Source organism: Teleopsis dalmanni, chromosome 1, assembly GCF_002237135.1.
Source record: "Teleopsis dalmanni isolate 2A chromosome 1, ASM223713v2, whole genome shotgun sequence".
In the NCBI taxonomy this organism is placed as follows: domain Eukaryota; kingdom Metazoa; phylum Arthropoda; class Insecta; order Diptera; family Diopsidae; genus Teleopsis; species Teleopsis dalmanni.
The window spans coordinates 174,669,316-174,684,928 of NC_051846.1; the positions used below are offsets into that span (position 1 = coordinate 174,669,316).

Here is a 15,613-nt window from a genome sequence, read left to right on the forward strand (position 1 = left end):
CTAAGTAAATTAACATAGCACATGTAAAGAATCTCTTATGAACGAATTATCCTACACAACCGTTCTGTATTTTGGCTATTGAATAAATTTACTCCATTTGAATTTGAGAAAGTCAAATAGGCAATTTGAATGACATTATCATTCTTTTGATTTTATTTTGATTATTTGCACTAATTTATTCCTTTCAAACTTATCTATGAAATTTTTAAAAACATCTAAAGAATTATTTAAAAAAAAAAGAAATTAGCCCCTTTTTCTCGTGCGTTAATGAAGATCGCTAAAGAACAATATAATGATACGCTCTACAGATCTTTTTGATTAACTAAATTTAACTTATAAAATTATTAAATAATAAATAACTAAAAACTTAAGCTAAACGATAAAATTATGGTTTGTGTTTGTATCTTAAAATTAAACTCATTTGTCTACAGATTAGTGTTCTTAACGTTAGGGCTCTCACTATGCCAGCAGCGAGCTATTAAAATTTATCATCTACAAGATCACCAATGCCATCGACACTGATATTCAGTGATAACGATTTATCAAGCACCAATAACGGTGGAGACTTCGATGAGTCTAACGACGATAGTCCAAATGATGGCATATCAAGGCTGAGTGAGTGCGTATGATGTTGCAGTGATTCCTGAAGCAATTGTGATGTATGGTGATGATGGTCGTCTTGTTGCAAATGTGTGTTATCATTGTGAGATAATAAAGTTTGTTGTAAGCTATCATGCGGATGCTGGTGTTGTTGACCAGTATCAAATGAGGTCATGTGTTGTTGTTGCATATGGCTAGGCTTGTCATCCAAAATTAAAGCATGATCTAAATTTAATATACACTCCGCTTTGAAGTTATCAATTGTAAATTGATCGACATTCAAAAATTTCATTTCATCATATGTGGAGTTCGTAGTTGTATCCAAGTCTAGTGACGGATGTAAACTTGTATTGACGAGATTATGATGTGATTGTTGGTTATGTGCATGTTGATTGTGTATATGATCATTGTTGTGAGATATAGAAGCTAGTACAGATGGTGGCGGTGATTGTGATACATTTGGCATTGATATGGATGCTGACAGCGTACCGACCGGTGGATATGTTGACCATTCCATTGATAGACCACCACCACGTTCTAAGCCCATATGATCGATGTTAAGGTTGAGGAAAATATTAGGTGACATACGTGTCGGTGTTATAACGCCAGTACCAAAAGGTGGTTTTGGCTCATTATCCAATGAATTGGCAGATTGTGGTGGTGTGTCGGGCAGCAAAGTATTACCTAAATAGTTTTTATATAAATAAATAATTAATTTAATTTATTTAATAATCAATTGTGGGAAGCAGCAGAAGGCTAACTCACCTAATGGATTGTCTAGCTGACCCATTTGTACATTCTCATCATACGCCTGCGCATTGATATCATCCAAATCTTTTACACACACTTTTTCTTGTTTACGCCATTTCGCACGTCTGTTTTGAAACCAGACTTGTACACGAGCTTCAGTTAAATCAATTCGTACCGCCAATTCTTCACGAAAAAAGACATCAGGGTAATGTGTACGTTGAAACGCACGCTCCAGCTCTTGCAACTGCAGGTTATTAAAAGTAGTTCTGAAATCAAATTATATTATTTTTCATATAGAATTATTTCATTATTTCAATAATTTCAAACGGACTTTTTCAAATAACAAAGGGAAATGGATTGTTTGAATAAATTTTAGAAATTAAAGGCTAAAATAGTCTTGGTCTTGTGAATAACATTAATTTCATTAACTATTTTAGAAATTATAGGCTAAAATGGTCTTGGTCTTGTGAATAACATTAATTTCAATACTACAACTAATGATTAGAATGATTAATTTTAAATTAATTATGAAATAGAAAAAAAATTAATATTAGTAATCATTCTTTTTGGTTCCCATGAATTATATCTCGATTCCTTCTAAATTTTTTTGTTTTTTTTCTTAATTTTTCTTCTTCTATGTATAAATGATTAAAATTGCGTTCATTTTGTCTGTAGATCCAAGATCATTAAGAAAATTTTTTCCTCCAAATTTTTAGTAAAAAGTGAGTAAACAAAAAGTAAAAGCAGAAAACTATACATTCTTCATGTTTGATTTTAGATTTCTTCTTGACTTGTGACTAGAGTATTTTATTCGATCGAGTCACGAGTACATTGTAAGTTTTAACATTTCCTTAATTTATAAACATGATCAACCTTTTTTTTTGACTAGAGAAATATTGTTTAAGTGATAGATTAAAACCTGAAAGTGACGTTAGTGTCAATGGACTCAAATTTAATTTAGCCGTTCCACAGTGTTTTAGGCAGAGTTGTCTGCTATTGATATCTGTTCAAGAATATTTCAAAAGACGATTCGAAAACACTACTGACGAAACATCTGCATTATAATATATTCGGAAATATATTCGGAAGCTGCAAAATCTCAATTCTGAGTTCGTTAGTATGACAAAGCAATATAAGTATATTTTCTGTATACTTATACTTTCTGTATACTTATACAAACAAAATCTTCTTTATAAAACACGATTTTTTCTTTGGAATATCTATAATATATGCCAGCTACCATTAGCTTATGTGGAAGAACAAAAAAAATAAGTTTGTTAGTTCATATTTCAACTTATATTAACTATTGGTTTTTTATTAGATGCACTCCTAAAAAATGCCATTTTTAAAATAAGTTAGTACAGATGAAACAATGCACCAATGCTATTAGTTTGTATTCTGGGTTTGTCTGATAATAAGTACAGTACACTATCCGCAATTTATAAAATCAGGGGAGGATTTACAATAAGACCAGCTAAAGTAACACAACAACAACGATGACAGATGAAAACATGTGGACATTTCTCAGTTTCGTAGTCTGCACGATCTCTTGATGAAATACCAAATCGGTTATCTCAGAAACCTTTCACCGAACTACATTAGGTGGGAAGTTTTGAAACAAGGGTTTAGCTTTAATTTATCTACGTTAGCTTATGAGACTTTCTATAAGAATTGCTTATTACATTAAGACCGAAAAGTTTTCGGAAATTCTCATTTAAAATTCGCGCGCTGTATATTTTTCGATATTTTAAGTTTATGTAGTTTGGCAGCAATTAAGGACAATTACTATGCAAAAAATGAGCGCGATCTGTCAGACAGTTCGTTTACGGCAGCTGTTGAAACCAGTTCACCTCAGTAGTGCGTTGCGAAAAAAACAATGGAAAAAAAATTTGAACAAAGAGTTTGCATCAAATTTTGTGTTTCGAACGAAATTTCGTGTGCAGAATCGTTGCGAATGCTACAAAAGGCTTATGGGGAATCAGTTTTATCGAAAACTCAAGTTTATGAGTGGTACAAAGCCTTTCAGGACGGTCGTACGACCGTCGAAGACATTTCGCAACGCACTACTGAGGTGAACTGGTTTCAACAGCTGCCGTAAACGAACTGTCTGACAGATCGCGCTCATTTTTGGCATAGTAATTAAGGACAGTGCTGCCAAACTACATAAACTTAAAATATCGAAAAATATACAGCGCGCGAATTTTAAATGAGAATTTCCGAAAACTTTTCAGTCTTAATGTAGATTTAATGGGTGTGTATTAATAATTATATTTGTAACTTTATTTGTACTTTATTTAGATATACAGAACAGGTCTCTTGTTTTATGGTTACCATAATATTTAGTATAATTTACGATTTTTTTAAACTAAGATATTTCTAAATTCTGTATTAAAACATATTTTGAATTCCCTTCACTTAAGTGCGTGATAGTTACACTTAGAAGTGATGACAGTTTTACACATTATAAAAAGTGTGAAACTAAGTATAGATGAAAAAATACTCATATATACATATAGGCATAAGTGGAAAACTTATAAACAAATAATTCTTTAGTCATTATACATTGTGACCGAAAATTTTCCGGAAATTTTAAATAAAACGCAAAATTCTTAATCTTCATCAATATTTATTTTATCTCCTTCAAAATATGCTCCATTAGAAGCGATACACAAATGCCAACGTTTCTTCCAATCATCAAAACATTTTTTATAGGCGCTTTCCGGTATGGCTTTGAGTTTCCTCTGCGAATTCTGTTTTACGTCTTCTATGGATTCAAAACGCGTTCCTCTGAGTGGTAATTTGAGTTTGGGAAACAGGAAAAAGTCACACGGTGCAAGATCAGGTGAATACGGGGGCTGTTCGATGGTATTTATTGAATGTTTGGCCTTAAAATCGTTGATAATGTTGGCTCGGTGCGAGGGAGCATTATCGTCATGAAAAATCCATGAATTATCCTTCCACAATTGAGGCCGTTTACGGCGGATATTTTCACGCAAACGTCTTAAAACAGTCAAATAATAGGCTTTATTGACTGTTTGTCCTTCAGGGACGAATTCATGATGCACCACACCACGAATATCGAAGAAAACAATCAGCATTGCCTTGATTTTCGAGCGACTTTGGCGTGGTTTTTTCGGTTTCGGCTCGTCTTTTCCTCTCCATTCCGATGATTGTTGGCTTGTTTGCATGTCGTACTCGTAGACCCATGTCTCGTCACCCGTTATGATGCGTTCCATGAAAGTTGGATCGGAATTGGCACGATCAAGCATGTCTAACGAGACCTGTCCACGATGGTGTTTTTGGAACAAATTGAGGTGAATCGGAAAAAGCCGAGCGTTGACACGTCGCATACACAAATTGTCCACCAAAATCAAACGAGCCATCTCACGACCGATGCCTAGCTCTCGTGCTATCTCTCTAACACTCACATGAGGATTTTTGAACACGATTTCCTTTGCCTTTTCAATGTTTTCGTCGGTGGTAGAGGTCGAAGGTCGTCCAGAACGCGGCATGTCTTCGACGGTCGTACGACAGTCCTGAAAGGCTTTGTACCACTCATAAACTTGAGTTTTCGATAAAACTGATTCCCCATAAGCCTTTTGTAGCATTCGCAACGATTCTGCACACGAAAATTCGTTCGAAACACAAAATTTGATGCAAACTCTTTGATCAATATTTTTTTCCATTGTTTTTTTCGCAACGCACTACTGAGGTGAACTGGTTTCAACAGCTGCCGTAAACGAACTGTCTGACAGATCGCGCTCATTTTTGGCATAGTAATTAAGGACAGTGCTGCCAAACTACATAAACTTAAAATATCGAAAAATATACAGCGCGCGAATTTTAAATGAGAATTTCCGAAAACTTTTCGGTCACAATGTATATGTTTTAATGTATATACTAATATAATGTTTTTTGCTTTAGAATTTACATATTATGTTTGTGTATATATGTAGTTCAACAAACTTATTTATACCAATATAGTATTTATGTACATTTGGATGTAATTGCTAATCCTGCACAATTCAAAAGAAAATAGTATATGAAGACCTGAAAAGTGTAAAATCGAAAAAGTGTCACAAAGTGTCATTTTCCATGCGTTTACAAATGTACATGAGACTGGGAATTACACTAAATATACATATATACATATGTGTATATATAAATAAAATATCTCTCTTTCTGTATAATATACACAACTAAGTTTATTGTTATTGCATGTAGTTAATATCTATGTAATGATGTAATTTTACGGTTTTATGTAAGTTTGAATTCTACTCGCAAATATCGATTGGTTCTGACTTGGTCTGACGCATATACTCGTAACCGTATAGCGTGAGTAAATTTTGTTTATTTGCATTTTTAGCCAATAGATATAAACTATCTTTTGCTGACAGAATATGTTTTGTTTTCTTATCATACGAATATAAATTGTCAAAACCTATAGATAATATATATAATCAGACCAATTAAAATAGGGATTAATTCATTGACTCATTGAATATTAGACCATTAAGAACTTTTATTTTACTTATTTTGATATTAATTTTTTTAATTTCTGTTAAAATTGAAGAAATTTAGACAAGAAATATATATATACATTAACATTGTGTACATTTCCAATAAAAAAAAATATTAAAGAATTAGATTTGACTTAGAAAAACTTTTTTTTTCTAAATAATTTTTACAGGAAATCTGATATTTAGGCCAATGAATAACGACCGTTCTTTCCATAACTTTTATTTATGGGGAAGTTTTACAGAAAGGGAGAAAAAAATATTACGAGTGAAGAAGACATCAAAAAAGAAGAATTAAAAAGAGAAGGGAATAATAATACAAAAACTAATGAAAACAGTTAGCTTTGGCTTTAAGAAAACATAAAAAAGTTTTTCGTATTTGAAATGCAAGTTAATATTTTATATTCATATTAAATAAATTTGATTAATATAGTTTTTAGGAAGGACGATTGGTTCAAGTCATGGTGATCAGAACCCACAATTTTAGCAGGACGTATTTTGACAAGTAGTCTCGTGTCTGGGCGTTTCAAAAATACTGTCCTGATATTTTAGATTTTAATTTGTTATCTACTGTTTTTAATATACTTGAACTTATGTGGTTTAGTAATTTTGAAAATATTTGACACTATTTAAATTCTTGTACAGTTAATACATTATTTTTCAAAGACTTTGGAAGCAAAAAAAAAACAAACAAACATGGCCTTTCGTATAAATAACGAAGAATTACAACTCTGTCTCTAAAATATGAAATTGTCTGGATTATATCTGAAATTCTGTTATTGTTTAGATAAATTATTATGGTATATAAGTTAGGAAATAGTTGAAGGTGTCTAAAATTGTTATCGCCCTTTAGGCAAAATAAATCTAGTTTAAGCAAAATATTCGCAGATATAGTACACTTTTCACATCTCTATATCTTTAAATTAAAACTACAGCTATGATAAAGCAATTTTAACGTAGGATTATACTTGTATATTACGCTACGAGTTACTTCTCTGACTATTTTACTCTCTAGATCAGGGCTCTTGAAACTACTACATTTCAGCAGAAAAGAAGGAAATGTCAAAGCAAATAAATGTGTTTCAAATAAAGAAATTATTACTTAAACAAAGCTCTAAGACAAATCTTGGGTTTGGAGAGTGCAGACCCGCCGTATTCCCCAGATCTGGGGTCTTGTAACTACTACGTGTTAACAGAAAATAAGGAAATGTTCAAGGAAGTAAGTTTGGACAAATCAAAATCAGATCAATAAAAAAGTCACCGAAAAATTAGAAGAGCTTTGGAATGAATGTATGTTTTTAAATGAGACAAATAAAATCGGGTTATCAAAAAAATTTTGTTTATTAGTTTGACTTGGTGAGTGATGTTTCATAATATTCTACAATTTGTTTTTAATTAAGAACTAATATTTGTTCTGTTACCAGAAATCTATTTCGAATATAAAAGAGACCAATAGATGTTTTCAAAGACAATTAAAAATGGATAGTTGGCGTTATTCGCAACAGCTGTAAGGTCAGACCAATAAATTACTTTATTAAAACTTAAAAAAAAAATAAGCAGATCTTTGATACTAAGTTAATTTATAAATATGTAGTAAAGAAATGCAAAAATGATTAAATTTATATATATACTAGGATTATCAATTTTATACGGATTAGTCAATAGCATACTTCAAAGCTGACATTCTAACTGAAATAGTTGTAAAAAAATTTATGGACATATAAAACGCCGACGGTTAGGAAAGCTTTGGTGCTTTCGTGGATACCGGTGCCTAAGAGTACCGGTTTATATTTCTCTTGATATCGTTAAGAATAATAATCACCTTTTTTTCAATACTAACATATATGTTTGTCAATACTAAATGGAAGACACTTAGATCATGTATAATTTCTTGAATAATCTGACCATTATCTTGTTATGTTCAGATCTTTGGAACTCATTAAAAGGGATCGGGTGAATACTGCAAGATTGCAGTTTTCTCTAGTTATTTATGTATAAAAATGCAAAAATACTGCGCATTTCTTTTATTATTCACTGTAAAAGTGATGGAAAATTATAGGAAAAAGAAACAATTAAGCATTTTCTCTCTGACTGACCAGTTTTGGCTTCCAGGAGGAACAGATTTTTAGAAAAGTATTTTTTTGATAGATTGTCAAACTGCTCATTTTTAAGAATGATAGATCTTTTAAATTACATAAAATCAACTGGATGAATTCATTTTTTTATCTCTGCAGGTTTCTTGCAAGGAATGTCGTAGTTATACGGCGAATCATTGCTAATTTTGAGCAGTAGAACATATATGCTGAACTCCTATTGCAAACAACTATTCAAGTAGTGAAAGATTTCAACATTGTTACATGGTATATCTAAGAGCCATGTAATTAAAAATTGTAGATGACTTGTAGACTATATCATATCAATGCGGTTGTTTATTCTTTAGCGAACAGAAATATGAATAGAACTTAAAACAGGAAAGTCCTAGATATTTGGAACTTGTTTTAACAATGGAACGAAAGTGGAGTCTTCGGGAAATAAATAAATTCCATTTTTGCTGAGTTGAAAAACTGTTGATGCTATGCTGTAAAATTACCTAAAGGCGAAGATATCACTATTTACACCATATTAGTAATATTAGTTGTACTAGCAATATTATTATATTACTAATATTATTTATCTTGGGAACTATTTCGATATTATTTTAGAAATAAATAGTTGGCAACTTGAAGAATATTATTTGAGAGATTTGTTTTAATTGTGAAGTCCTTTATTATTTTAGGTACCAGAAATGGGATCGCATTAAAATAAAACTTTTAAAGAATAATAGTGTTTATAGTTCGTACCTGTATCTCCTTTGTTTTCTCTTCATTGAGCTTAAGATTGCAGTTTTTTCCATGCAATATTTTTTATCGATTTTCGTAAATTCTGTTTTTAAAAATTCTTTTTTAAATTTTAATCATTTGTTGGCAGCCTTAATATAATTTTTATTTAAATATAATTTTTATATATATTTAAAAATTTTTTTTTCATTTATCATGTATCATTTATTTATTTTGTGTTTTGAAACGTAGTGAAAGTATTTCGTTCTAACACTAGACTTGAGCACATCATAAATTTTTTTACTAAACACTATATGGTATTTTTAAAGGAATAAAAAAATTTTTATTAATTTTTCCGGGTTTTGACGAACTTTTTTGAAAACTATTAAATTATCTTTTTTTTTTAACTACAAGATTTATATTCCCTTTTAATGAGGATTTTTATGTGCATACTAATAAGTGCGAGTTTATTCCAATATTTCATCAATGAAGGCTCCAACTAGACTAATTTAGGGGATAGTGTTTGTATATTTTGAACTTTGGAAGTTCATAGAGGAAGCCGTACAACTAATTCTGTTTTACATTCAGTTTTTCTTTAAACATTTGCTTTTAGTTTTTTATTTCAATATAGTTTTCCGTTTTAGTTTTCTATTAAAGCGAATGTATTTAAAAATGTTTTATTTTCCGTAAATTTTTTTTTACTGTTTCTCATCATTTCCCAATGGCTACCTTCTTCTTATGCGTTAACATTTGCCCGTCTTTTCATGTAATAATATATATTATATGCTTTATATTTTTATTTAAAATTGTTATTTGTTTTTTATTTTTAGCAGGATTAGTGTTTGCAAAGCTTTAATATTTCATTGGTTTTTTGTTACTTAAATATTGTGTATGCTCCTTAGATCACGAGCGATTTAAGAACTAAGAACATAAAACGACTTACATCCAAAATTGCTGACATATATAAATAAGTGTACTAGCATTGCCCTGTACGCTTAGTTACATTTAAAATAAAAATTTTTGTCAAAAGTATTTAAAAAAAATTATATTTCTGACAATTTGATTGAATTGTGCGTGTACATATTTGATGAAGTATTTCAGATACAAGCGCTTCTTCACGTATTGACGATTGTGCTTTACGTATTGACGAAGCACAATCCTATCAATCAATCTTTTGCATACCATCTGGAATTCTTAATGGAATGATAGAGCTGTTTTGATCTAGCTGTTTTGATTTTTTTATTACGGATGCTAATTTGCGAGACTTTTTGTAATCCCAGTATTTTAAGGATTCCTGAATTTAATCTTGGGATACCTGAGATCAGTGTCGGAATGGATCAAATTCAATCATGTATAAAGATGATGAAAAAATAATTTGGTTTATATAATTCACTTAATTTTACTTTACTATATTATGTTATTTCTTTATAACAATAAACATAGTAATCTATATAGCGTGGATAACTCCAGTCGGGACCGAAAACTGTTACACTGGTATCTGCAAAAGGTTAAAACCAGTTCACTTTAACACTAGTAGGTCGTAAAGCTGGAATTTTGCCATCAACATAAATATTTAAAATCAAATAGCAATTAAAATTTAATATTATACATATATATCCTTTTTTGGTCGTCAAGTGATTGATATAGTTTTCCAAAAACTTTAATTATCGATTTAAATTCTAAGAAGCAAATGATAATATTGTAAATGACAAAAATGATTGTGTAAATCTACCAATAGCGGGACTTCTAAAACACAAACAAGGCCAAAAGTCCTTAATGTTAGGATTCTGGAATTTATATTTCTAACCGGTACCAATACGAGTATTTCTCTGAACAAAAGCATAGAAGTAGAAAAATGTAATATTTTACGAACTGGTGGTGTAAATGTTCACAAAACGGCATCTGAGAAACATTGGTCTAAACAAACCAGTTTGTTTTTTCTGATTGATACACATGCTTGGAAAAATCGCAATACTATATACGTATTTAGTAAGTACTGTGCAACAGTTAAGCTGTTGGATAAATTGTATCTAAGTTTAATGTATTATAAACTCAATATCAGGAATATCGGTACCTTCCTTATTCCTCTTTTTTTTAATTGTTTCACTTATTGCAGAAGCACATTCTCATCGCTATATTTTAACTAATTATCCCTTAGAAGTTTTAGTTGAATTTGTTAACTTCATTTAAATAACTAACAAGGATTTTTATAATTGACCCAGATGTTTGAGAAAGTTGCAATGCTATTGCACATCAACCCATATGCAATCACGAAGCTGCTAGGTAAGGTTGGGTTGGAGTGGCGATCTTGTACTCTAAGCCTACTTTAGCTTAAATAATGGCCAATTATGATACCACGTGTTATGGCAACAGGATTATGGTGTCCTGCATACGAACAACGCCGAAATGCACGACTCTCCCATACAAAGCTGTTAACTTAGGACTCAAATAAGTTCTATGTTTTATAAACTCGATGTACCTAATCAGGAATAATAGCACGTAACTATTTTTCAACATAGTAATGTATAACCAATGTTGAATCATGAAAAACGATGTGACTTTCGGAATTTATAATCGCAATTACTGTTTAGTAATATTAGCAAGGCTTGTGTGGTTTTTAATTTAAAAGGGTATTATTTTTTTTGATAGTTTAACAATATAATACAAAAAAAATTTAACTTATTTATGTATAATATTTATGTATTGCATGCATAAAAGATATATTAACTTTTCCAGATACAAAAATAAAATACAACATAATATATATATAAATAAATGTTTTTCCCATCATTCATTCAGAGACACATAAGAACTACATAAGATTTAAAAAAAATTTCCTGTTTTGGTTGCACATGTAAGTCAATCAGCTATGTACCACCACCATATCCATTAGATACTTTGTTAGAGTATCTATTGTTCTGTTAATAAAAATAAATTTTCATTGTGCAGCCATATATAAACTCTATTAATGCTTCCACATTTCTAAAGATGTTTGTTGGTCAAACAGGTGACAGCAATTATTATTAGCATAGAGAAATCTTAAGGTAATTTGATATTTAAGATTTAATATGAAAAGTAGACGCTGTTTTTAGCACAGGTGACAATACAATATTACAATAACAGTACTAGTACTTATGCACTCCAGGGATCATATAAAAGTCCTTGGCATTGATGCTGATTCGGTTAGAAGAGCTTTGACTGAGTTGGCGTACAGAACGCGACTACGTCATGCCATGGGTAATATAATTTATATAAAACACAAAAAATATTTCTTTTATGTTAATTTTATTTATTACTTATTAGTTATTAATTTAAAAATTCTATATTTATATTTGCACAGACACCTTTGGTAATAATTACTGTGCTCTTTGGCGCTATTTACGGCAGTCGGTTTATGGATAATATATTACATCGACCTTATGTGGCGTTGAAAAGTTCATATTCTGAGCCTGTATCTAATGATGGATCCAAAAGTTTAAAAAATTATGAGAAAACACCCAAAACATTAGCTTTTGGATTAGATACAAGTGCAGAAATACCATGTCATCATTTTAGTGGGTTGGAAAATAATTTTGTGAAAATATTTTATTCAAATGAAATTAATGAATGTGGACAAAGTTTTGAAAATATTGATCGGAAAAATTATAATGGTGATCTAAAGCAGAAAAGGTAAATCTTACAATTTTTTTTAGTAAATTTTATATTAACTATTTGAAGAGTGCAAAAATTAAACTTTTAACTAATTGTGGATGTGCTGGGGTCCACCAATATATTTCATTAAATTCTTTTTCTTTGCCAACAACTTCTCGAGGTGTGTCATGCTTTTAAAGCTGTTTCCAAACTTAGTTTGTTGAAACCTGAATTATGTGTACCGTTTAGATGTAAGTTTAGCGTTTTCTAAGTCTCTGACGGCTCCTACTTTTTGTTAACATGTTGTTGTAATTGTAACACAACAACTGCAATAATAACATAAATAAATTTCATTTATGTATTCGCTCTATTGAGATTTCGAAATTCTTTTATCTAATCTCAAGGTATATACCATATAAAATTCCTATTCATTCCTGTCATTCACTTCTATTTTATTCTCTGGCTCTTTCGCCATCCTATCCTATTGTGCAAATCTTGTCATCATTATCCAGATTTTAATTGTGCAGAGACAGTTCTTGATGCATGTACAAGATCGCTGAAGATATCAAGCGGAGGTCTATTTTGAATTTGTTTGTGGTCTAACCATTGTTTTGAATAAGATATGCTTCAGAATGGAAGGTAGAACGCTTTTATTATTATTTCAATGTATATAACAGTAATATGGAACTTAAATTCTTATAGAATTAAATATAGTTTTCATTTTAATCAAAACCCTCGAAACCGAAACAGACATTTTTAAAAATGTAGATTTCTAATAATAATGACAAAGATTATATTGTTGAATTTGAGATCATTATCATAATAAATTTGTGCAAATTAAACTAATAAAACTACTTTCTCCAATAAACAAGACCTTTCCATGAAGAATTAAAACGTAATAATTTGTAAAAATCACGTCTAAAATAGTTAAGGACTTATAGTTGTGTTCAAAATGATAATGATTCTAAACTAAGTAGTAAGTTGCATTATCTCTATTTATATTTAAATAAATTTTTTGAAGTTACTCTTCCATAACATTATAATTTTTAAGGAAATAATAAATTTTATTGTATAATTTAATTAAATATTATGTATTATTTGTAGGTACTATATAAATAATAATATAGACATTAAGGATCTTCCTTCAAATGATGTTTCGGGAATATTTAATGAAGTATCAGCTTTGCATACTGTTTCAACTAAATCAGTTGAATCAGATGCCTTAAACAAAGATACAGAATCACTTTCTCCATATATGGAAAGTAGTTCTATATCAAATTTACCAGTTTCTTACTATTCCGATTTCTATGAAGATTTAATACCATTGGAAACTAGCTTAGAGAAAGGAGAATTTAAGCGATCTGGACCTCCTAATAATGTTGCTTGTGACTGTAAAATAAAGGTAAAGATGGATTTACTTTAGTAAAATATTTTTTAAAATATTTTTTATTAAATGTTTTAGAATAATTTAGTAGATTTAGGATTGCAACATTATCCACGTTATTTACTTAATGCAGTTTGTCAAACAGATCAATCCCCAAGTGAATATCCACCAAAATGTTTGCGTGGCTCCTTTTGTAAGCCATTGGAATATAAAGTCAAAGTGCTTTCATTTCATCCAGTTATAAATCATGTAAAAAATGATCCAACTTTAGAGTGGCTTTCTGAGGATTCACAATTTTGGAAATTTGAAACAGTTACTGTTGCTGCTGGCTGCTTTTGTGCTTATTGAATGTGTTAAAAATATATGGATAAATTGAAAAATAAAAAAAAAAAATGAAATAAAAGAAAGTAAAAAAATAAAATAAAATAAAATAAATAAAATAAAAATAAAAAATAATTAAAATAAAAAAAGAATTAAATATATATTATATTTAAATATAAATATAATATTCCTTTATATATATATATATAGATATAATATAATAATATATAGATATAAATATGAATACAAATAATATATAAATATAATATATATTTAATTCTTTTTTTTATTTTAATTATTTTTTATTTATTTATTTTATTTTTTTATTTATTATATTTATTATATATATATATATTTATATATATATGTATATAATATAATATATATAAAGATAATATGTGTTGTATATAAAAATCAGATATATAAAAATAATATGCATAAAAAATAAATAAATATAAAAAATAATATTACAAAAAACGAAAATAACAATAAAAATATATAAAGTTTAGATAAAAGAATATATGAAATACTTAAACAATAAAAATATTTATAGTAAAGCATACAGCAAAATGTAGAAAAAAATTGTGTAATAAACAAATGCATTTTGCAAATTTATTTAGTTTCATTATTTAATTAAAATTGAATAAGATTTCCTTACAACCCACTTAACCGATGAAGTTGATTTTTTGCATATCTTAAGTTTAATATTTAAAATTTATATTAAGCTAGACTGGGTATTTATCAAAAAATTCAAAACAAAATTTAGTGATAAGTTATGGATATAGGAAACAAGGTGTGAAAACGTTTCTGAGAGCTTCTTTTTCATTAAAAAAATAATTTTCTCATTAGCAAATATAGATTATCAATTTTTTAGTTAGACCGCTAATTTATATCCCTCTAGGTTATCTATAGTTACATATACATATATTTATTTTAAGAATCTGTATCACTCCTCTATAGGACTCCTCTATAATACAGTCGTTGTGACCAGTAAAACGATTCGTTACAAAGAAACTAAAAAAAAATTTCTATATATATTACTACATATAAAAAAAAATATAAAAATCGAAATCTTAAAAAAACTTTCATAACAGAGAAGTTTTCATTATAGGGGAGTCCGCCTGTATTTAAATAATGTGAAACAAACCTTGTTACCTCTAGATTCAGTGGGAGAAAATCTACTATTGGTTGGTTTCAGTGGTTTATTTCTTCGTCAGTGTCGTTAACTACACACCCTGAGATAACATTCTTGAAATTGGTATTTCTATTTGAATGAATAACCTATCCGACATCTTGATTTTAGCGATTTATGTTATTACCTTCTGCTCAAAAAGTACTCGGATTTTGTAAATAAAACATACAAATTTAAATTTTATTCCAAATTTATTTTATCTCCTTCAAAATATGCTCCTTCTGAAGCGATACATATTTGCCAACGCTTAACCAATCTTCCACACACCTTTCATAGGCCCGTGAAGGTATGGCTTTTAGTTCCTTCAGCGAATTCTCTTTTACCGATTCAATCGACTTAAAACGCTTAACACGAAGGGGCAATTTGAGTTTCGGGAACAGAAAAAAATCGCACGGATCCAGAT

At 29.5% G+C, this 15,613-nt stretch overlaps 2 protein-coding genes across 2 annotated transcripts; one reads left to right on the top strand and one right to left on the bottom strand.

The window, feature by feature from the left end:
• Window positions 1–32: 32 nt before the first annotated feature.
• On the bottom strand, window positions 33–8,795 carry LOC119670728 (retinal homeobox protein Rx-like). Its single transcript, XM_038081124.1, has 3 exons — window positions 8,708–8,795; window positions 1,366–1,616; window positions 33–1,284 (listed from the first exon to the last, which is right to left on the bottom strand). The coding sequence occupies exons 1-3, from the start codon at window positions 8,758–8,760 to the stop codon at window positions 479–481; spliced, it is 1,110 nt and encodes a 369-aa protein (XP_037937052.1). The 5' UTR covers window positions 8,761–8,795; the 3' UTR covers window positions 33–478.
• A 3,076-nt stretch (window positions 8,796–11,871) lies between these two features.
• Window positions 11,872–14,072, top strand: LOC119670734. The gene is made up of 4 exons (XM_038081136.1): window positions 11,872–11,920; window positions 12,024–12,352; window positions 13,418–13,715; window positions 13,776–14,072. Exons 1-4 carry the CDS (start codon window positions 11,912–11,914, stop codon window positions 14,043–14,045), a joined length of 906 nt encoding a protein of 301 aa, XP_037937064.1. The 5' UTR covers window positions 11,872–11,911; the 3' UTR covers window positions 14,046–14,072.
• The last annotated feature ends 1,541 nt before the right edge of the window (window positions 14,073–15,613 follow it).

Coding starts and splice junctions, on each gene's coding strand:
- LOC119670728 (XM_038081124.1), bottom strand. CDS start 8,760: ATGGAAAAAACTGCAATCTTAAGCTCAATGAAGAGAAAACAAAGGAGA. Junction 1,617..8,707: donor AGAAAACAAAGGAGATACAG/GTACGAACTATA, acceptor ATTTGATTTCAG/AACTACTTTTAATAACCTGC. Junction 1,285..1,365: donor TCAGCTAGACAATCCATTAG/GTGAGTTAGCCT, acceptor AAAACTATTTAG/GTAATACTTTGCTGCCCGAC.
- LOC119670734 (XM_038081136.1), top strand. Junction 12,353..13,417: donor GGTGATCTAAAGCAGAAAAG/GTAAATCTTACA, acceptor TATTATTTGTAG/GTACTATATAAATAATAATA. Junction 13,716..13,775: donor CTTGTGACTGTAAAATAAAG/GTAAAGATGGAT, acceptor TAAATGTTTTAG/AATAATTTAGTAGATTTAGG.